A 23791-nucleotide genomic window follows, 5' to 3' on the forward strand; every position below is an offset into this window, starting at 1 on the left:
GATTTTTTTATAATATTCATAATCGTCATCATCATTTCTGAAGCAAGATGTCCATCCACAGCTAAGCATAGGCCACCCCCAATCTTATAGTCTGCATTCGGTGTCTTCCGACGATATTTACATTTGTAAGAAACGGAATCAGATTTTTTAATAAAATTCCGTAAAACATTATTGGAGTACCGTTGACAAAATTCAAAACGCATATTAAAAGTAAATTAACAAAAAGGTTATTAATCAATAAATGATTAATTAAATGATAAGAATCCATGGCAGTGATGTAGTATTTTGATTTCATTTAGACTATACTGTATACGTATAAATTTCTATAATACTTTATTAAAGGATGTTTTGTTGTGGAGCATATTGTTGCTTCTTCTCTACAACTATGACACCATGCGTAGCAGAGTAGAATGAAAAATAAAAAAAAAGATTTTAAACATTAATTAATAATAAGTTGATAATCAATAACAGTTCTGTTAAAAATCCCGACGTTGTATAAATGAATTTTATCTTTATCTTAATCTTTGCCGCTGTCCATTTTGTAGGTGGACGTCCAACGCTGGGCTGCCGGTCCATGTCATTATCTACAAAATATCCATCTGGCCATCTGCTCTATGCGTTACCTGGCCTACCCAATGCCACTTCTATTTGCAAATCCGCCGGACTATGTTACTTTTGTCAATCGACGCTACGAATTCTTGTTCCTATTTCGATCTCCCGGTAAAACTCCGAGCATAGCCATTTCGGCGACTCGTTTAGCGACTTTGAGCTTGCCACTGAGGCGAAGAGGAAGTAGCAACTTTTTCTCCTCGTAAAAAATAACATCCATAATAATACAACAAAAATTAGTTTATTAAAATAATTTATTAGTTTAAATTCTACTATAATACAAATTACTTGCAGTAGCTAATATTTAATACGGCCAATAATTATAAAACAAAAAATTGCTGACCAAATTTTCTGACATCGTGCGTATTTCTAGAGATATGATACAGCGCCATATCTGTAGGTTATAAAGGGTTCTTCCTTTGACGAAATTAGGTTCGCATGGTAGCCATGGTTCTGGTCCTTTGGGGGAGTAGCGCATGGGGAGTTTTTAAGTAACTTTGGTATCTTCTCTGCGAGAACTCTAAAGTTGATCTCGCTGCGGTCAATCGACCCGGTCATGACTTTTTGGAACCTGCAAGTCAAGATCCAGAGCTCTTGTTCTCCTTTCAAATTGTTAACTACTTTGACGCCGCTAGCGAACTGTAGTGTTTCTCTGTTAATATCAATTTCGTGGAAGTTACGCGGTGAGAACTCTGTTGCTGAATTCCAACACCATATGCTGGGTGGGTCCATCAGGCCGAAGTACATGATGCCATCGCGGTCCATAGCTTCCGCGGCTGACTGGTTCGGTCGTTCGTCCGGGAATACCTGTCGATTTGAATAATAATCATTATTATATCTATCTTATTTCATTCTGTTTTTTTTTTTTATAAATTCACACATTATATGTCAAAATATATACTCGTTTATACGTATATGTATGAAATGATATGTTTAATTTATTTATACATTCTATACCAGTAGTATTAAATGAACAAATACAAAAAGTCAGTACGAAGTTAGTCATGGCAGAAAGTAAAACATAATTTAAAGAAAAAAATACATACTTTCATTGATTGTGGCGGAGCATTCGGGTCGTTCAAGAAACTCGAATTCCTTAAGACGCTGGTACGAACGACGTTCTCAGTAGTGGAAGCTAAGGAGTGGAAGTATAGATAACGATCTTCTCCTTCGCGATAGGGGGATAATGCCATCCCTAATACACCGTCCATTAGATCGAAACTCTCTCCTGTTTAAAAAATAATCTCTGTTTTAGTCGTAATAATTGAAAAAAAAAAACAATTTAAGATTGGTTGGTAAAATCATTCTGAGATATGTTATATACTCAATGATTTACTAGGAGTGGAGTAGGCAAAAAATTAGCTTAAGATTGATCAATTTCATTCACGTGTTGATATAATAATTCATTTACGATCATTTAAAGTAATTCCGTACATATCATGAGAACAAAGCTAAAAAAAACTTGACACTACAGGGGTTCCTAATGCGATCTGATCTGAAGGGCTCCGCAACAAATTTAGAAGGATTTTTTTTACAATATCTTAACAACCATGGTAGAACAAATCCCCAAAGCCTACCATAAATTCAAAAATTCTTCATACAAGCAATAGACTTTTCTTATAAGTTATCGTTCAATAAACTTTTTAAATTTATTACATGATAATTGAGACTCGTTACATGGAATAAATGCATACAAAGTATAAAGAGGCTTCACTATAAACGTAACAATTTCACAAATACAAATAAGTTTAATAAGCCCGATACTTATCCACCGATAAATAAAATACGAGAATTAGGAGCTTCGGTACAAAAGTATGAATTATATGTCTCAGTGCATCAATTATCAAAGATGAGCAATAAAAAGTATTTACATTCAAATAAATAATTCTTTTTCATAAGGTCAGGCAATTGGTTGTATTTGAAATATTATTAATAATAATTATCATTAGTTATGACTTCTTATTAATTTATTTTCTGAATGCAATAATTATAAATGTATAAATAAATGAACTACTTAAATACGTTTTACATTTGACGCGTAGATTTTATTTTGGTTTGATTTTTTTAAATATATGAAATAAATTTACAGTTATTGTGTCCCTCAAATAATATAATCATTAAATAAAAATTAGCACTTTCTGTATATCGCAACATATATAGTTCTCGAATATTTCTTACATACAGTTCTCTCACCTTCAATAGTAAAGGTTCCTTTGGATGGGAATGGAAATGCTAAACGGTGCGTAACTCGCCAGCTTTTGTCGTTGGCAACGTCTAGGACTAAGAAACCAGGGCCGGAGACATCAGCTGCGTATATAAAGGTGTCGCTGCAGTCATTACCATTCTTTTTGACATCTACTACCTGCGAATCAAAATAAATTTAAATAACAAAAGTAACAAGTAACAATATGCGGTAATTTTTAAACAATCTAGTAAATCATCACTGCAACCTGTGGACTGTGGCCTCGTGTGTAAAATACATTCAACGCTATGTATATACGGTGTCCACTGGTGCACTGACTCATCACGATATCTCTGGAAACTTAATGTTTAAAGAAAATTTAACAGGACTGTTTTTTATGTCAAGTAAACGTCAGTTAAGAAATAATTTTGCGAAATTGTTTCTACAAGAGGTTTAGGGAGCGTACAATAAAGAAATGCATGTTTTCAAACTATAGCTCTCTTAGGTTTTTTTCGCATATTAAAAGTACCATAAATAGATTTTGTAAATTACACCCACAAAAGGATGGGCCGACTACGCGAAGTAGGTGGAAGACAACTGGTATTTTTTATAATCATTCCTTTTGAGTGTCAGTTGACACTACTCTTTTAAAATACATGTCTATTCTAAATCATGCAAAGATTATCCGTGATAATAACGCTTTGATAATAATATGTTCACAATCGTTTTATTTTAATAAAAAGATTGTAAACATATTATCAACGCAAGTTTACTGAACTTCACTATCTGTCCTTTTTCCTCCTCACTGTTGGTCATATTAGCATTAATTATTGTTTATTGTTGCGGAGATGGCAAAGCATGATTGGGGTTTGCCCTGAACAGTTTGAGAGTTCCGCGAGGTTCGTCGGCGTGGATTGACACTAAATAGGCGTAAAACGTTCCGATTCGAGGGTTCATGTTAGAAAATCCTCAGACCGATAGCTTATTATACGTATTAGTATACTTGTCTATCTACCTCATATTCAAATGACACACTGACGCTATAAATGCCACTATCATGGCGCATTCTTCCGGTTTTGATATTACTTGTGGGTAATGTTATTGCTCAATTACGCTAACTTATTTAACATCAACTTAAGTTGTTGGTGTTTTAATTGATGATACGTTAACTAACGAAAATGTTACTTGTGATTAGATTCTTTCATTGTCAACTTGTATAGCTTTGTGTGAAAACTTAAAGGTCCGTCTCATATTTACTTATCTAACCTGTATGTAAGTGTTCCGAAAAAAAATGCTTAAGTCAAGAAAAAAGACGAAAACATCCATAATATATCACTAGCAACCTTTGTAGATTAGCGAATTAGAATCCCTCACAAGTTTTCTAATTACTCGAACAGTTAGCTCCTTTATTTGTATTTCCTGTCATATTCGTGCGGAATAAAGGAATAAAATATTGCACACACATTGAGTTAAATTTAAACTGCGCTGCAACAAAAAATGTAAATGAATTGGCTTAAGTTTTATCTCTGCCCTTGACCACAACACTTTAGGGAGTACTTTTCCACAAATTAATACTAAACAACTTTCAACCTTTAACACCTTGAAACTTTCAGTTTAATTTTACTTTAATCGGAATTTGTGTGGAAAATTTCCAAAATAATTTTAAGTTGAAAGTAAGCTTACGTAATTACCAAAAACAAGTCTTATTAATCCGACATATTTATTTGTATTCAGATTGGCAAATGGCAAATATTTATTTTTACAATATCCTTCTTTATCCTATCTTCCTTCTATATCCGGTCTTTGATTGATATGGAGACATGACGCCAATTTGTAAAATCGCTTAGCCTCTTCTGACTTAGGTTCCGACCGAACCTATCCGAAATAGATTGCGCGGTGCCAACATTGTACGAACTAAATTTATTCGTTACTCTTACTTCAGTTCTTGGCACTTTCTCTTTTACAGTTGATTTAAGAATTATTAAACGTTTATGTTTATATAGCTATACATTCACCTCTTGAAAACTTATATACCTATAACCAATCACCTTGTGCATAAGAAATACATTTGTTTTATTAATTAGTTCCCAATGGCACGGGGATTACGTATCCTTTGATTTATTTTCTTCTTTCATATTAATTTTGTGCCATGTCATTTCCTTCTTTACATCTACCTCTACATCCATCAATTCCTTTTTTACAGTCCAATTTATTATAATAACAGATTACTTATTTTACAATGTTTGCCTGTTTTATCTACAACTAGCTGTCACTGGCTCGCTTCATGTGGCCCGCACTGACTTTTAGGGATGTGATTTAAAAAAATATATTATTAGTCATTTTATAAATTCCATAAAAATATTCTGACAAAATGAGGTTTAGTTTACTTTAACAGATATAGCTTAAAAATATGATTTTTTGCCTACACCTCAACCCTTCGATCGCGAGGGTTTCGTAAAAGTCCTTCATATCTGACCTTTACTCGATGAAAGGAATAATCCTACGAAATTGTTAAGTCTTAAAATAGAAATAATATTTAAGTGATAACGTAATGAGTCATTACATAGGTGGAAATCTTTTATAAATATATGTAGACTATACTCTTAACTTTGAGTATGTTATACATACCGGCGTAATAAAGAGTGATGCAGCTACATAACTTGACTCTTTGACTTTGTGTCGGTAGATCAACTGGTCGTTTCTTAAATCGAACGCTAAGATTTGTGGCGGGCACACTTGCTTATCGCCTATCTTACCAGCGTCCAATACCCACAGGCGGTTGCATTCGTCTATCTGCAAATTTAATATTTAAATTGAATATTTTAATTCCAGGTTACTAGAACAAGAATACATTAGTACAGATAAATAATATGACAATTAAAAATCGCTCGATGCTTAAGTTAAACTTCGTCATTTTAGTCGTAAGATATCAACTGCTGGACATAAGCCGCTGAACACATTTCTAAGAGGTCTGATTGAAAGCTTCCTACACCCAGCGTTTTCTGACTTCCTTTACAATGTCGTCTGTTAAACTTGTGGGTACGTACGTCCTACATTGCATTGCCCTGCCTTGTTTCCACTGCAGGACCTTAGTATGTAGATACCGAATGAAAACCTGATCTCCTTTATATTTAAAGAAACTTAGCAATGATATATAATGCTATTAAATTACTTTAAATTAATTTACATACATTATTCAATATCATAACAGGAACATATAAATTAAAGCTATGGGACGTTTAGACTTTGTTAAAACGATACCGTTCATGCTGACAAAACTACTAGTAATAAGCTGATTTAAATATTTAATCGCAATGACTACAAAACTGACGAACCATGAAATATTAATTCCCGTTCATAACTCGTTTTAGAAGGAAAATCGAAACAGAACATGTATCTAATCACGTTATTGACGATTTTATGAATATCTGAAGTACCTAAAATAAGAAAATTTTATAACTAATTTGTACGATGCGATTTATTGGCGTAAAGTTTTATTTCATATCCGAGTAAAATTTAAAAAATGTTGAAATGATAATCAATACAATAAACATGAAACAATCGTAAATAGCGATGAATTTCCAAGTTAAAAAAAAATTAAAATATCCGAAAAATGTATCGTTAATAATATAAGTGTAGCTAAGTTCCTAATATTTATTTTAATTCTAATATTTCGCAAGAAATAATTTTGAATCTATATGTATTACTTTTTTACTGAAACTTCGGGCCCCACTGTCGAGCTCACTGTCATTCAACTAGCCACGGAAAGAGCTATGCTCGGGACTTCGCATAATAGATCTACGGTTAATTGAAATAGCAATCGGCAGGTCATATAAGGTGTAGAAGTAGTAGGTGGCAGCTGGAGCCTTTAAGTTCTGAAGTGGAAACCATGGACGGGCAAGCGCAAGCGTATACAGAATATAGGTAGTATATACATATAGTATATAGGTAGATAGTGTATAGTTATTTCACAATTGGTTTACTCACATATTTCATAGTTATACCTCTTTTTTCTTTAGTGGACTTAATCTTAGATCCAAAATATTCTTGATAACTTTGTTTATATAAACATAATTAAAACTAGTCATAACTTACGGCGACTCTGAAGACTGACGTCATCCCGTCGCAGTTCAGTCCTTGGTTATCGTGCCAAGAATAATCAGGGTAAGGTTGTACGCGACCATCATCTGCCACGACCCCGAATGTTACAGGTCTTCCTCCGTCAAACCGAGGAATCGAGATGAAAATACGTGATCCTTTCATACCTTTCGAAAGAATATGAAGTGAAAAATTTATTATTAAACAGTGTTCGTCTTTCCAGTTCATTGAATAAACATTATAGTTATCGCTGACTCATTACATTATTTGAATACCATACTATTTCTATATATAGCAAGACTCGTAGAATGTACTCTCATATTAGGAAAGTATCAACTGGTTTACTAATTAGGCGATGCTTTAACAAAAGAAGGTCGTTAATAAAAATATATTTTATTCAATAAATTTAGAAAGATTGTAAATAATTAGATTTTCCCCCTGTTAATTCTTATTGTATCTTCCAACATTAAGATTATTTTTCTAAAAAATACATAGTTCTCTGTTTTTTTCAATTTCCAAAATTAATATTCAAATTCAAAATTGATCTAACTTTCGTAATATATTAAATGTCAGAGTAGGTAACAAAAAAAATATTCAATGTATGAAATTTTAATGAACAGCTTTACCTCTTCTGTGATGAACTTCAACGTCGATAGGGACCGCATTGCCAGGTACGTAGTACTGTTTTTCGACAGCTGTTTGTCTAGCCTCGTCGTTGGGGAAGACATAATCTAGCTCAGACCATTGTCTCACTACTCGCAATTGTGCTTTAGCTCCTAACCCTGACCAGCAACACGCAATGCAGTAGGCCAAAAGGAAGAACCGCTCAATGCCGTGCGCCATCTCCCTCTTATACGCTTGTAAGGTTAAGGGATCTGTAATGAAATTTATTATTACGCAACATTATTCACTTAATATCTTTTCCAAAAATTTAGTATATTTTTTTAATATTTATATTCTGATAAATTATATTTAAGTTAACCTTAATTTTTTTTTAAATTTTACAATTAATCGTGTCTTTTTTTAACTAGTCTCAAGTTTCAAAATAAAATATTTAGTTTTATCTTATATTACTGAATTGAATGATGAAAAATTACAAAAGTAAAGAATGCCTGTTCATCTAAATTAATTTATACTTAAAAATACAAAATCCAGGCACGTATTTATCTGATATATTTTCTTTTATCTTTTTTATCCTATCAAGAAATACAATAGGTATTTACAGACAGGATGGATAAATGAAAAAAAAAAACTTTTCTTAGCTAATAGGCCGTTAATGTGCTCATGTACTTCATTTTTCATTTTAACAATTATGGGACCAATTTGAATAAAAAAATATGTTATAAATTAATGAAATTCATACCACAATTAAAATAATAAAAATTAATATATAAGATTAAAGATGTTATTGCAGTTTGGATCGAAAATTATTGATTTCGAGGCAGCAATAACTTTTTGTAATAAATCAATTTTAATATTACTTATTCATAATTTGTTATATTTATAGTAAATATTTTTTCTGCACTATATGTTATCGAACACCCTTTAAATTTTTATAGATGCTTTGAAGAACTTTAAAATATGAAAAAAATGTCAATCGTTTCTTTTCTTACCATATCTACTTAGCAGCTGTCCACATAACCTATACTGCTCTGCCGTTGCGGGTAACATCTTGACTTTTAACACTGATAATTCTATTACTTTACAATATTTGTGCGAAACTTTGTTTGGTATAAAACAATACGTTCTTTTGAAAATGTTTTTCAAACTATTAACATTGTACAGTCCACATAAAGTATGTATCGATACCTAATTTACTGTACATATATAAAACTTACAACATCTTAGAGTGAGAACAACTCAGAGAAATTAATGTATAAATACTTTTTTACAAATACGTAATTAGACTTTATACGTAAAAAAAAAACCATGCGTGTGAACTGTCCAACTTTAATATAAAAACTAGTTTCTTTTTAGTATTTCGCATATTCGATAACGGTCCCCACCAGGCCAAGTACGTATCTAAGTAAATAATAAAACCAAAATGTTTAATATGTTCCTAGACATTATGCTCTTCACATATTGCCCTATTATATTCTAAAGACGTTTTCACACGTTCAACAAAATTAATGCAAAAAATATTTGTAATTAAAAAAAAATTGTCTAGACCTTCGTCTTGTAGACCGTAAACCACCCACTTAAAATCAATAAAACTTTTAAAAACGCATTTAAATATTTGTTTTTTTTTTTAATTGAAATGTCACTCTAATTTTGTTTATTTTCGATTTTTTTTTTAAATCACACTCCATTATGCCAGTTTATAGCAATTACATACCACTCATAAACTTAGCAAACTACTTTGTAAACTTAGACGTTAACAATATAACAATAACGTTATGGAATAGAATTTGCGTTAACAGAAATTTTTAAAACGCATCTCTTAATGTTAAAAGAGATGTACTCTAAAAAAATTACACTATTGATACCACAAATTATATTTTTCAATCATATTGCTATTTAACCTGAAAAACTACTCTATTAAAACTAAAGGATCCGCACTGGAAATAGTTTTCTTTCCGATAGATCTTGATAGACTAAACTGTAATCGTGAAAGGGGTTATTTATAAACGAAGCCTTATAATATAAGGAAAACTATTGCGACCATTGTTTATTGTTATGGGAAATAAAATCAGTAATTATACATTGCCTTATCACTTAAATACAGTCGTGACTTCGCTCAGAAACACCGACGCGCAGTTTTTGTTATTTAACTTGTGTTGCTGTCGTTTTGCTAGGCTATTACGTCAAATGATTGGATCATCTCGTGGAGGAATTTAAAATCGATTTATAGTAACATTGAACTTGTAAGTTTATTGTAACTTAAAAAATAATAGTTTACTGAAAGATTATTTTTTAGCTTTCTTTCGATTTGATTGTAAAAGTTAAAATTAATCTAAGATTGAAGACATCGCAAATCTATACATATTTTCGTTTACTTTCGTTACTTTGAATCACGCTGGCGAGTAAGCCGCATTAGAATAGTAATTTTACATCTGACGTCGTCTTTGAAACTGGAATGCATTAGTAAATTTAATTGATATAAAATAAAGGCTTTATAATACTTGTATGAAAATGTACATTATTAACTTTATGGAATTTACATTATGGAATTTCCCAAGAAGTGTAAATAACATAAGCCAAAACAAATTTTGTACACCTAAGGCTCGACTTTATTCAGTTAGTCAATCATTCCAGAGGTCATTTATACATTTTCACAAGAGCAACAAAATATTTTTAAAAAATGTCAAAAAACGTTTGTGTGTTAAGGGTTTCTACATAGTAACTTTTGAGAAAATGACACACATCTGAGATGATATTTTTGCAGGCTTTTCAGAGTTAATTAAATACTTAGTTATATATTAAAAAATGTTCCCGCTGAGTTTCTTTTATTTGTTCTCCTGACGTCTGGGACATTTTATTTAGACAGATGGTAGACTAATCTTGACGTCAATAAGAGATGTAATCCATACAATGTTTAATTAAGAATTTCCGCAATACATTTTGCCAGAAATAGTCACTGCGCAGAATTTTTAAATACATATTTACTTTGTGACCCATACCTAAATTTCAACAATATCCTTTTTCACCAGAATACCATTTGTTCGACTTTTTCGCGTTCGACTTTAAAGTTTACTCTTATTTTCCATTACCGAAACGCTTTACTAGTTTTGAAAATTCCCAGATTTTTAACTTTGAGCTGTACGTATTTATTTTACAACAATTAACAATTAAATTTTCAGATAATAATCACAACGCGTAATACTAAGAAAATAACTTTCAATATTCAGCTCAGATGAAATTTTAATAACCCTATAAATTTTAACAAAACGTATGTCAACTAAAAACCGGTTTCATCATCATCATTTTTTTAGAACCTTCACTGCTAAAAATAGGTCCCCCCCTCCACAGATTTTTCATAAGATCGGTAGGAAGCGCCCTGCATCCAGAGTCTTCCACCCCAAGTCTTCAGCAGCCCAGCAGTTCTGCGTTTTATGTGGCTTGCCCGCTGACATTTCAACTTGCCAATCTATAGACATAACTGTAACCAAAAGTCGGCTATTTACAGTCCCCCTCATTTGATCTAGTGGAGAAATCCCGCGTATATCCATCTCTATGACTTGTTGATTGACTGTATGTGAAACCTATTGCGTACACTAATAAAGTGAAATAAGTTTCCCATAAATTTCACCAAACTAACACGATTGATTATTTAAGTAGAAAATCTGTACCCACTTCGCTATTTTTTTTGTTGTCATAATCTACACAACGAAAATTTTCTATTGAATTTTATTAAATAATGACTCTCTGCGACATTATTTACTAAATGACTACACGCTAAACATTGCCTTAGTACCGTTAGTTTAAGCCGAGTTAACAGACGTAGCTAGTTAAGCGGGAAATCCTTCATCTTATTTGGACCATTAAAAGGTCAAGAGCCTTAAAGATTCTTAAAATACTTTTTATGTTACTTTAAACACAATGACGTAGAAACGATATTTTTTTTTGAAAAGTAAGAATGCATCATATATAAGTTATTGCCGGATATTGATTTTTTAAGAGTTGCAGTTGAATAAACAGACGAGTAAATAGAGGAAACAGTTGCAGTTCCTACAGATATTACTTGAGATTAATGAAGGATCATTGGATGTAAACATTATAAACTTCACGTCAATTCTTTTAATCAATTTTAAAAACACATTAAATTTAATTAAATAAAAAAGCATTGATACCAATGAACATTCATACGTGATGTAAATAACGTGACGCGTACAATAAGTGAAGCATAGAAAAAGGCGTATTGTATAGGTTTAGAAATAAATTTAGCCATGTCAAATTCGTACCTATGTATGTCGACACCCATGTAATTGTGACCACAGACAATGCCTGAGTGATAACGCTTAAAGCAAACAAACATTTTAACTCGTATATGTCAAAAGATATCTAATTTAGAAACCAGGTATAATTAATGCTTTCCTACTTTTTGAATATAAATATTAAAATGTTATCGAAATCGGCACTATTAATAAAATTATAAAAGACAATAGCAATCCGGTACATTTTATTAATGATAAAAATAAACAAAGCAAATAACCATAATTCTGCAATAACATACTAAATGTTAAAAGAAGAAAAGAAAGTGAATTCTGATAATATTTAATCTGCCAATTGAAATTTCTTGTTATCAAAGCTGGCAATCTTGGCATGGGTGGACGGAATAATCTAGGAATAAGATGTGCCATGGCTGCACAGGAAGGACAGACCGCCTTGTTAAGGTCATTGGAATACGCTGGATGCGGGCCGCTTCCTACTGATTTTATTGTAAATCTATGGAAGTGGCATATGTCCAGTATTGAACGTCCAACAATCGAAATATTGTATCTTGCATATTAGATACCAGAAATAAGTATTATAATTACATTTCTCCGATACATGCTTTTGGCCATAAGCCTTTGAATCTTTTTTATAAAATTCGGGTTGAGATACGCTTCTATTTTCAATCCTTTTTAACAACTGTGTACTAGAAATAAAAATAACGACTTACATTCCGCTTATTTCTATACTTAGTATCTGGTTTGACCCAGTACAGGTCATACATGATACCGAACAATATTAATGATAGCCATACTTAAAATAAAAGATAATCTAAATTGTAAATAAGCAATAATTGCATTATCTATATCCTAAAACATATATAGACATATAAGACTAAAAAACCAGTTTTTCTTTTTGTTATTACTTGCAATAAAACACTTGATTTGAATGGATATGCTTTTCGTAACAAATCTGTCAAGACTTAATAAAATACTTTATGATCTCATGCGTATATAATAAAATAGTTTTATTTGTACCGATAAACGTGCTCGATACTACGAGTTCTACTAAATCTAATCTTTAGTCAAGAACAATATACCACAAAAATCTATTGTTTTATAGAGTTGAATAGTAATAAAAGTAAATATTAAAAAGGCGATCTACCATATTCCTTTTGAAGAACTAACATTAAGAATTAAATCACAAATAATAATTCTGAACTTCCAGATACCATTGTCTTATATTAGTTCTATGATTTACTTAATTTACCTTTTAAATAGAATATAACTAATTATTTTAACAACTTATTATTTGTACTCGATAGAGAAAGACGAATATAGAAATAATTTTAAAAAAGTTACATTTTATTGCCACCAGTATTCTTATTATACCGCATGCGGCCCGCCGACAGCAAATATAATACTCTCGTACATTCGAAAAATATTGAATTCTATTCCAGAATAAAACCAAAAAAATTTAATGTACTTCTGGCGGCCGGCCCGCCATCACTTCATGATTTGCCCAAGTGGCCCCTAGTCTTAATAAGTCTGTTTGCACAGATGGTCTAAATGAATACAAAATATTCAATTGCCAAACATTCTTGTCATTTAAATATGTATTTTTCTACAAATTACTTTTAATATGAGTTTTGAATTTTATGAATAACTACCATTTATAAAATTCAAATTAATAATGTTATGCGGAATTTTACTGAAAAATTTGATTTAAACAGGAAGTATCAAAAATTAAGTAATATAAGAGAAGCACAAAATTCAATTAAAGTTATTTTAATTCGTTTAAGTTGAGATTTCAAAGTAGCTAAATGTTTTTTTCCGGCCATTTATCTTGGTACACTACAATTAGGTTCATAACCAAAAAGACTTCGTGCCAAATTAATTTTACCGAAAATTTAATAGCGTCTTCTATAAGAAACACGCTTAAAACGAGGACAAACAAATTTAGAAAAGTAGATCACAAGAAAGTGAACCACCATCGTTAAACAACCGAAGCGTGACTAAGAGGTTTCAAAGGAAATAACCTTCAAAACAAATCGAAGGGTTAGAAAGTAAACCAATATAAAAACAAATGTTACCGTTCGCATTATAAACCAATGTTACTTTGTTTATCTTATAGCAACATTTCGTAGACGCTACTTGATAAAAATAAAAATAAAGCTTAATCTTATATCGTTCACTTTTCTACTAAGCTTTTTCATGTGGTAACTCGTAACTTTTATTATTTACACTACTTTTATCCGCATCGGATCTGTCAAATTAAAAGAATACATACATGAATAAGTAATAAAAAGTAATAGTATTCAAACCGATAATAAATATAAAAATCAACACTGTTATATTTTAAAAATAGGCATTAAATAATGCTCGTATTTTGAAATGCAAATACTGTAGTACATTACCATTTAAACATAGGTATACACGGAGTAAGAATAAAAATTTGCGATTGATTAAGAAATATAATAAACATTCGAATTTACTAGGACCGTAAACTCCTTTAAATATTAAACGCCAGTTACGGGAATTTAATGAATATAAACAACGAAAGTTGTACCGATATACTATATCTTACATATGTATGTACAACCTCATTATATTTTGACATGGTCATATTTTAATCATACTTGGCTTTGTTTTTCAATTGTCAAAAATTAACATTATGAAAAAAATATAAGGAGTCCTTAGCGTGTATACTAACTCCACATGCAGTTGTAACTATACTTTATTCGTTGTAAGCCGCATTTTTGTAAACGAGTAAAAGATTCTATATATATAAAGCTTTATTCTAAATATATAAATAAATATAAATATATAATATATTTAACTTCACATTAATTTAAGTAATAAGTATATATAGTAATTTCAAATTACAATTTAGTATTATGCCTTCCATAATTAAAATTTATTCAGTAGTAAGTGTTTCACTGTCATTTTGTTGGTATTATATTGTAAATTACTTCGCATTAATTGAAATATTACCTATAATTTTATAGACGCCTTTCATTTAAACAACTATAAACGTATTTGTGTGATATGGTATAAATATAAAATATAAATTCTACAATGCAAAAAAATATAAATGCAATCAGCATCAACAACAATAAAGTAATTTAAAGATGAGATTAAATGTTTACTTATGTGACTTCGTTTTTATAAAATCTGGTTTTTAATCATCGTCTTCTTGGTTGTCCACTGCGGTAATATTTCATGTTATGTAACATCCCGAGGCAAGATTCCCGAGGGAGCCCTCGAGCTAAGTTACATAAACGAGATTTAAACTCCAAGTCCGCGGAATGATTAAATGCCAATAATGTACAATCAAGATGATAAAAAATCTTGATCTACGAAAAATTCTAACCCCGATATGTTTATTAAAGGGTGTGCCGATGTACTACTAATCGTTGTCTGAGCATCACTCTAAGTCACAAATCAAACAGTAGCAGCTGGAACACGCAGAATACGTCCTATATTTGATCGTGTACATACGTACAAGATTTTAAGGAGTATAAGTAGAGGAAACAATTGCACATTTTCTTTAGATATTACTTAATAAATAAAGGCGAATCACACCACACTTTGCACACTTAACGGCAATTCTTTCCACGAAAGCACCTTAGAATTGGTTAAAAAAAAACTTTGTCGCCCGGGAGCATTTATACGTGATACAAACCGCATGTAACTTATAATGAGTAATATGTGTGTGTATAAAAGAGTGCATTGTGTGAAAGGTTTGGAAATAAGGTGATGTCTTGTCTCGTCAATTATGTATCTATGTATGTATGTCGACAACCATATAATTGCAATCGCGGACAATACGCAGCGAATGATAAAGGTTAAAGTAAACATAAATTTTCAACTCATGTCAAATTATTTCAAATTTTGAAACCTAGTAAAGAGGATGCTTTACAAGTTTTTTGTGTATTTCAAATCTATTCTATTTTATAAGCTGAGCTATTAAAATCACAGGTAATTAATTAAAAGAAAAGTAAGTAGTAAATTAAATAATGAACAATAGAGAACGAAAACGCTTTCGCGTCATGCAAACATCATTAGTAGATTTATATTTTTCCATCGTGTGAACGTACCCTTACCTCGTTATATGTAACAATCGAAATAAGTTTTCCTTTTCTTAATATAAACACCAGGCGCCGAATACAATATAGTACGAATTTTTTTAATCGTATTTTTAATTAACGCTGATGATTCTGCAAAAGAATGTAAATTGTTTTATTGCATTGCATTTATTCGTTTAACAAAGTAGTTGATAACTTGTGCTTCTAGAATAATCATACTTGACTTTTTGTATCCAGAAAGCAATGAAATCCAATTTTACATTTTTTTAAATTAGAATTAAAAGAAAGTATGTAACAGTGAATTATTTTAATGTAATTTGAAAAAGGTGTGTCATTCCTGATGACAGTTTATCCTTATTCTTTAATCAAATTAATTGAAAAGATACCACAATAAAGAAATTACCACATTTTCTCAAGGAGGTCACTACAACGAGGTAAATAACCGCGGTAATATCTAATAGTATCACCAGTAATAAAAAAATACTAATTGAGCAGGTTTTTGGAGATAAACAAAGTACATTTACGCGTTTACAGAATAAATTTATAGTTTCAGAAATAATTTGTGAAACTTTAAATTTATTTGTAGCGATAACATAACGATAATACATTAACGAGAAAAGCGTTTTCAAAATTTAGATTAGTAAATATAAAAATTAAATATTATTTACTATTTGTTTCTTTAGATTTTTTACTGACAAAAGTTATTCGTCTGTCGCTTTCCAATATAAAATATTTACAATAATAAACACATTATAACTTTGATAAGAGGTATCACTTTATACACGGTGATTAAAAATAGGTGTAAAAGCTTTAAATCTTTTTGCTGACAAATGATCAAATAAAATGATACATTCCTCCCTTTTAAAACTTTTACACTTATATCCAATCCATTTCATTACGACCCATACAGGACGACCTAATAGCAACTTATTCAGATGGTGGAGGCTTAGATCGGCTCTCCGCCATAACCAGTTTGCTGCGTAGGACTCTTCGACTCTTATAATCAATCATCCTGTAAATAAGCTCGACATAATGCTTTTTTTTAATACGTTTAAAGACTAGAACAACAAAGCGCATCAAAACGCCTGAAATGATAAAAGTGTTCATTCTACAAATGAAAATGTTTTAATCTCTTTATTTTATTTAAGTAGTTCACATAATATACGCTTACGATACAATATCTAGCAGACTCTATCCTATAAATATTCATACAAAATTAATACCGCGTCTTGGTCTATACAGGTACTATACAGGCAGGTTTTCGCGTTTAGGCCATAATATAAAAATATTATGGCCTAAACGCGAAAACTATGTTTTATATTTTAAATCTTAAGACCTACAATTTTTTTATTTTGGCCTTATATTGAAGTCAAAATTTCAAGATACGTATTATGTATTAGTTTAACAAATTTATTAAAAACCACATGAGTAATGTTTCCCGTAATTTGACGAGAAAGCCACTGTTAGACTAAAATGTACAATCTATGTAAACGTAGTACCTTAATCTATTTCTTGAAGTCCGTTATGTTTTAATATTATTGTGTTCTGAAGGTATTCTTCCCTAGTAAATTACTGAGCTACCGAGACATGGGTAGTATCAGCGGCGGCGGCGCTCATGTCCTAAACCTCATCTTGTTTTCTTGAGGTGCGATACTCTACTAACGCTACCGAAACCTTACGATACATACGATACTAGAGCGTATTGGGGCACAGGTTTTATTACTTCAAAATCTTGATTTTTTATGACAGGGTCTAACGCTACTGATTAAAAAAAACTTAAATTTCTTTTCTATTTATGAGACTAATACATTTAATAATCACTGAAACACTTTTAATTAATTTAAAGTATATATTAGCTTTTAAACTTTATACTATCTAAATGTAGATGATGGACATTTTAAGCCGTCTTGTATTTGCTCTATTATTATTAAAGCACTGGTATAAATTACTATAAACTTATAACAAAACATTACTTAAGCGTTTTTATATATACGTAGTAGATGTGTGGAGATCTAGTCCGCTGTTTCGCGAACTCAATGAACGCATCTTCAACTCCTCTTGAGGGTAAAATTATGCAAAAACCATTTTGACAGATTTTTATTCGGCGAAAGAAATGTACATAAATGTAGATGTAATGTGTTGTAATGAGTCAATGCATAGTTGGACTTATTTTATATATGTCAATGTTTAGATATACGTGTATGTATATAAACATGTTCTTTCCATAATAACTTATGTAATAACATACATGAGAGCTTGGTACATACAAAATTATACATGCGCATAAGTTTTACATAATTTATAAAAAACATTGTGCCATGAGTCATCCGATGCGATAATACCATCATATATGGTTACATATATTGCATTAATCAAATTAAACGTGTTGCTTTTAAATTGGATGTTTATACAATTATGTTATTATTATAAAGAGAAATTATTTTTGATACGATAATCACCAAAGCTGTTTATTGTTTTTAAAGAAATTATTAAGTGTACAAACTGTTTTGTTTTATCAGCAATTAACTTACAATTATAAACCATTGATCTAAAGTTCCGTATCGAACAAACAAAACCGTTTGGACAAAAGATTAGAGGAAAGCTCTGTAAACGCTGATTTAAATAAAACATGCATATAGTAACATACAACGCTAGTTAGTCTTTGTCACTGATAAATAATTTGCCGATATAATCTGCTTCCACACTACAAATCAAGGGACTCTGGGGACAGACTAAGTGCTGTATACCTCGGCTTGGTTAAATTCAATATTCCGAGTCGACTGAGGCCAGCAGGGCTCAATTGGTTGCTCATGGTTAAAATAGAAGATTTATTTAAAAAACTTTTATATCCTATTAAAGAGTAAAGATTTTTTTAGTGTTAATTAAGCTTGGGAATGAATTGTACTACTAAATTAAGTATATTGTGTAAGTGACTACAAAATAATCAAACTCCGTCGGACTTTTTTGTGGACTCTTCTCAGATCAGGGTGCGTTTGGAACCGTCGCAGCTTTAAGTTCAAAGATGCCATTATATGGCAGCCACCACAAATTAATCTAATTTGATTCAATTATATGTTTGTATGATTATATATACAAAAGAGGTCACTATATTCGATCGTAAGAATATTATAACATGAACAAATGAATAATTAATGATATCGTCAGATTAAACTATGCAAGTTAAATAAATTCTTGAGTTTTTTATAGACATTGAGAAAGTCATCAACATCATGCCTGTTTTAACCGTAGAACTTCCAAAGTTGGGCCCATTCACGCTAGATTTTCCAGGACCGCTTGGAAGCAGACTGCATCCAGCGTCATCCAGTTCCGTGTTAATATACTGGTTGCTTTAAAAAAACTTTACGAACCCAGTTTTATAAAAAACATTTTACAAAGTCTTTGCCTAAATATAGTTTGAATGAAATACTGTTAACCTTCACAATAATTTTAAACTAGTTTATGTTATTTAATGGATTATTAATATTTCCAATTAAAAAATTCGAATATGTTAACAAAATATTCATATGAAATAAATTATGTTACTATTTGGCATTGATGTGTGGTAACATCTTTTGACTATTTAATCAACTAAAGTCTTTAGTACGTAATAAGTTTATTTTCTACTCCGGATATTCTTGCGATTTTTACTTGTACTTATGTCCCGTTTAATTATTTTTTTGCAAGACAAACTGCTTAAAAATATTTTAGGTCAAAAAACGTTCATTTTTATAAAAACGTTACTCATTGAATTCCGCCAAAATTGATTTTGATGTTTTAAATATTTAAATTTTTACGGTTCTAACTGCCAAAAAATATTCTTTTTACATGTGTAAAAATAGAATAATAATAAAAAAAAAACACTTTTGTAGTTGATTAAAAAGTTTCCTATAAAAATTTACATGTATTTCTAATTAGCCTGTATACATACATAAATATTTACATATATTCCACGTGTTAGTAAAGTGTAGAATAAAACAATTAATTTAAAATTTAACAATTAATGAATTACACAAAAAGTAGCCCAGAGGCATTTTTCAAAGACTGAATAATGGTTGTATTTAACCTGTAACAACAATGACTTGTTGCTATTAAATGTCTATAAAAACTAATATTTTACTAAATTGCGACACAAAAACGATTATGTGGTCAATGCTTTTGTAATATGTTAACTACTTCATAAACCGCATTTTTCTAACTATATGGTTATTTATATGATAGAACTTTGCATTGCAGGTGTTTATCTAACATTAACATATTGATGTTAATTAGCGAGTAATATTACCATTATTTAATTACAAATGTCAATGGCAACATTAATAACGTTTAAAAACACTTTTTCGTGTTTTGTTCAAATGAAGTCAAATTTTTAAAGATCGTTTCTGTTCTAAGGGTTACTACACTGTTAATGTCGCGATAAAAAATAGCATACCTTGGGAATGATGTGTTCGCTTCCAAAGTATTTCAATGTTTATTAAATTTTGTAATTTTATATTATTTACAGAAAACACAATTTAGCAGCAGTGGTAGCCAAGTGGTAGAGCACTGAGACTTGCGATCGTAGGTGGAGTGTTCGATTGCCGGAATACAATCTTATAATTTATACACACTTTATGCATGACTAAATAATTAATGCCTGACTGCCAATGCTCACAAACAAATTTCTAGAGGATGGGCAGCATCGGTACCATAATACTGTTTCGAATATATAATATCTACCCATAGGTATCTTAGAAGTCAGCCTATGCGTTACTGTGGGCTTTTATGGGCTGAAACTTCGTAAGAAAATATATAGACCCGCTGAGTTTCTTTCGCCTGTTCTTCTCGATTTTTAGGCTTTTTATCTGAATAGATGGTAGACTCAACTTGACGTCAACGTCACATGTAATCTATCATATGTTGTATAAAGAATTTTTGAAGTTGAATTTAAAAATAAGCTCCAACTTTTACTAGCTTAGATACTTAAGCTAAGTAACCTCTGCATTTTTCTACCTCAAATACACCGAATATGTTATACCAATAACGTAACAATAACCTTCCATCAAAAACAAAAACTTTTGTTTTAGCCCAACACAATTCAATAGTAACCAGCAACGCCAAAAACATGGGGCCGTAGTCAAAAGTATTGGTCAGCGTTTATTTTTTATTGCCTATGTCTGAATATATAGGCACTCTTTTGTACGAAATAACGTGCATGTCAAAAGTTAACAATTGATGACCAGTCATGGTAAATTTGTTTCGCGGCTCTTACTTTTTGCACCCATCTGCCAAGTTAAAGCCGTAACATCCTGTTTGTTAAATGAAAAAAACGGTCATCTTGATGCTATCATAAAATATGAACATATAACAAAGCATTTATAATAAGTGTTCATCTTGGCTTCAAAAGAGTCCAGTAAAAAAATTAAGACATATGAAGAAGATAAAAATGGACCATTTTGGTAAACATAAGAAAAAAAACACATATATTACGTGTTTTTTTAGGTAAAAACTCAGTTTTGAGCAGTGCTAGTCTAGTGATAGAGGACTCTGAGACATGATCGTAGGTCGCGTGTTCGTTTCCAGGGATACAATCTTATATAATTTACACTTTGTGCATTCATTACATAGTATTGCCACTGCTTACGAACAATACAAAAACAACTTCAACCATATGGAATTATGATGTTTTGCGTCCAGAAATATTTACAAAGAAGAAGATGGACAAACGTTAACAGTTTTACAATATACTCCCACGAAAAGTCTCTGAATTATCATATAAATAATATCATTAAATAAATTTCAGAAACCTACAGCGAGAGCTATGTTTCATACAATAATAAATCGTATGAATAAATTTCTCTACCACTATCCTAAGTATATTGTAAAAGACCTTTAAAGAATTAATAAATAAACAATTGTTAAAACAATTTAATACAAGTGATTAACTCGGAAAAACCGTCGACCTCTGTGGTTAAGGTTTATTTTTGCTGTAGAAATTATGCGTAGAAAACCTACTTCCAGACGGACTTAATAGACATGTACGTCTACACTGAATACGTAATTAGTCACTGTACGTGTTTTTGTTTACTATGTTTACGACTTGACACAACATTTGTTTCACTAAAAATTATGAATTGACAAAAAAAATTACATATAACATGTATTATAAATAAATTATGATCGACATTCATGTTGACTGTCCTTAAAATGACTTAGCTGAACGTAACCTGTACAAGGAATTTTATAAACGACTTCATAGAATATTAAGAGTAAAAAATTCACTATGTATAATAAAATAATATACAAATAAAATAATATACAAATTCCCATAAATGAACGTCAAACCGAAATCGAGGTGATAAGAGCAGTTGTGGCTAACCCTATAAAATAACTTTAAAAAAGCTATGGCTATTAATTCCATTCGAAAGGTAAATAAATAATACAAATATATACATAACAATAGAAATAACATCGTAAGTTACACTACACCTACAAAGTGCGAATAACCATTCTACAAATATCACACCGAAATTCAAATTGCATTGACCTATTTTAAGAGAAAATAGTACTTTTTTAAACTATGGACGCACATTCCCAACATTAACTCACCGTAAAAATGTGTGCAATAGATTAATCTAATTATTTTTAAGGTTAGCCGGTACCTGCCCTGTCATCTAAATTCGGTGACTCTTGACTTAGACTTTATGAACATCCTATATCATACCAAACATTTTTTAGTATCTATCTTGCTAAGTTCTTGATGTCTGTAAACACTATAATTACAAAATGTTGAACTAAAAGTGACAAAACATAGAGAGCGATCATCAGACGAAAAGTAATAAGATAAGCTCCTAATGATGTTCGGATTCGGAATTTGTAAAAAAAAATATAAACACCCCCTTGGTGCATAGGAAAATATCTTATCACCTACAAACTTCTAAACCGAAACGCAGCGAATATTAAAATAAAAATTATCATATGTAAAATTAAATACAATAGCAATTTAAAATAAATTAGTAAACTTTACTATCTAAAACTTGATACCAATGAATAAATTAACCATTATTACATTGTTTTCCGGTAACGAGCACAACCAATTAAATGTATCAAGAATTTCTATATATACTTTCATAGATAAAAGCGAATTTTAATAACTATCTACGTTTTTATACCTTTCTGCTAAAAAAACTCGGTAATTCTGTTATATCCCTAATAACTCTAAGAATTCAAAGAAAAGACCTTCATCCATATCTTATCAAACAAACTAAATGTCAAACTGCATCATAACGGGTCCTACAAAAATATATAAACACTTAAAGCAACGCGTAATGTATAATGAGCAATCACAAAAAAATTTGAAAAAAATCTACGAAATAAAATTTTAGAACAACAAAAAACCATTTTATTTTTAACGCATAAGTCGATTTCATAGTTAGTCAATTAATAATTAGCTGTATATTATAAACCAAAAACATTTACAGTTAACACGCTAATTACTAAAAAATTAAAATATTCTAATTCTATGCATACATATTTAACATTAACTAATGTTACTTGTACTAATGTCAATTTTTTAAATAACGGATAATTATAATACGTTCATATCTGAGTATGATTTTCCAAGCAAAAACTATATTAATTTACATTTTTCGTAAATTGAAAAAACGGCCTACTATTGTTATGCAATAGCAAAACCGTAAGAGCTACAAAAACTTAGTTTATTTTACTAAAATTAATGCTTTGTTTTCTTATTTCAAAATTTAAAAAAAAAAAAACTTTACGTACCTCAAAAAAACTTATAAATATCTCTCCTTGCCACTAGTGATGATTAAGTTTTTAAAATTTAATATTAAAAAATTCTAATTTGTACGAGTGCAGACGACGAGAGACCGAAGTGTACTGTTGCGAAATCAGTTTGAGCACATTAAATAATAACTCTACCGGTATTTATTTGACCCAAACCGGCA

General features: G+C 30.6%; 1 protein-coding gene across 3 annotated transcripts; it reads right to left on the reverse strand.

The window, feature by feature from the left end:
* Positions 1–384: 384 nt before the first annotated feature.
* Positions 385–23791, reverse strand: LOC137931950 (dopaminechrome tautomerase-like). Of its 3 annotated transcripts, none has more exons than XM_068775443.1 (7): positions 23610–23791; positions 7516–7764; positions 6887–7056; positions 5420–5584; positions 2803–2971; positions 1656–1837; positions 385–1416 (listed from the first exon to the last, which is right to left on the reverse strand). In XM_068775443.1, the coding sequence occupies exons 2-7, from the start codon at positions 7730–7732 to the stop codon at positions 979–981; spliced, it is 1341 nt and encodes a 446-aa protein (XP_068631544.1). In that variant the 5' UTR covers positions 7733–7764; positions 23610–23791; the 3' UTR covers positions 385–978. The 3 variants fall into 3 exon arrangements, with proteins under 3 accessions (XP_068631544.1, XP_068631545.1, XP_068631546.1); XM_068775444.1 differs by lacking the exon at positions 23610–23791 and adding an exon at positions 15867–15965; XM_068775445.1 differs by lacking the exon at positions 23610–23791 and adding an exon at positions 8503–8665.

The sequence above is a fragment of the Battus philenor genome, unplaced genomic scaffold (genome assembly GCF_028537555.1).
Source record: "Battus philenor isolate CCGP_79_NKW_IND1 unplaced genomic scaffold, ilBatPhil1.0.hap1 SCAF_9, whole genome shotgun sequence".
Taxonomy (NCBI): Eukaryota; Metazoa; Arthropoda; class Insecta; order Lepidoptera; family Papilionidae; genus Battus; species Battus philenor.

Bases quoted from the DNA above. Each gene is read 5' to 3' on its own strand.
- LOC137931950 (XM_068775445.1), bottom strand. From the start codon at position 8,560: ATGTTACCCGCAACGGCAGAGCAGTATAGGTTATGTGGACAGCTGCTA. The intron at 7,057-7,515 runs GTAAAGCTGTTC...TTCTTTCGAAAG, and splicing joins TGAAGTTCATCACAGAAGAG to GTATGAAAGGATCACGTATT. The intron at 1,417-1,655 runs GTATGTATTTTT...TCAAATCGACAG, and splicing joins CTCCGCCACAATCAATGAAA to GTATTCCCGGACGAACGACC.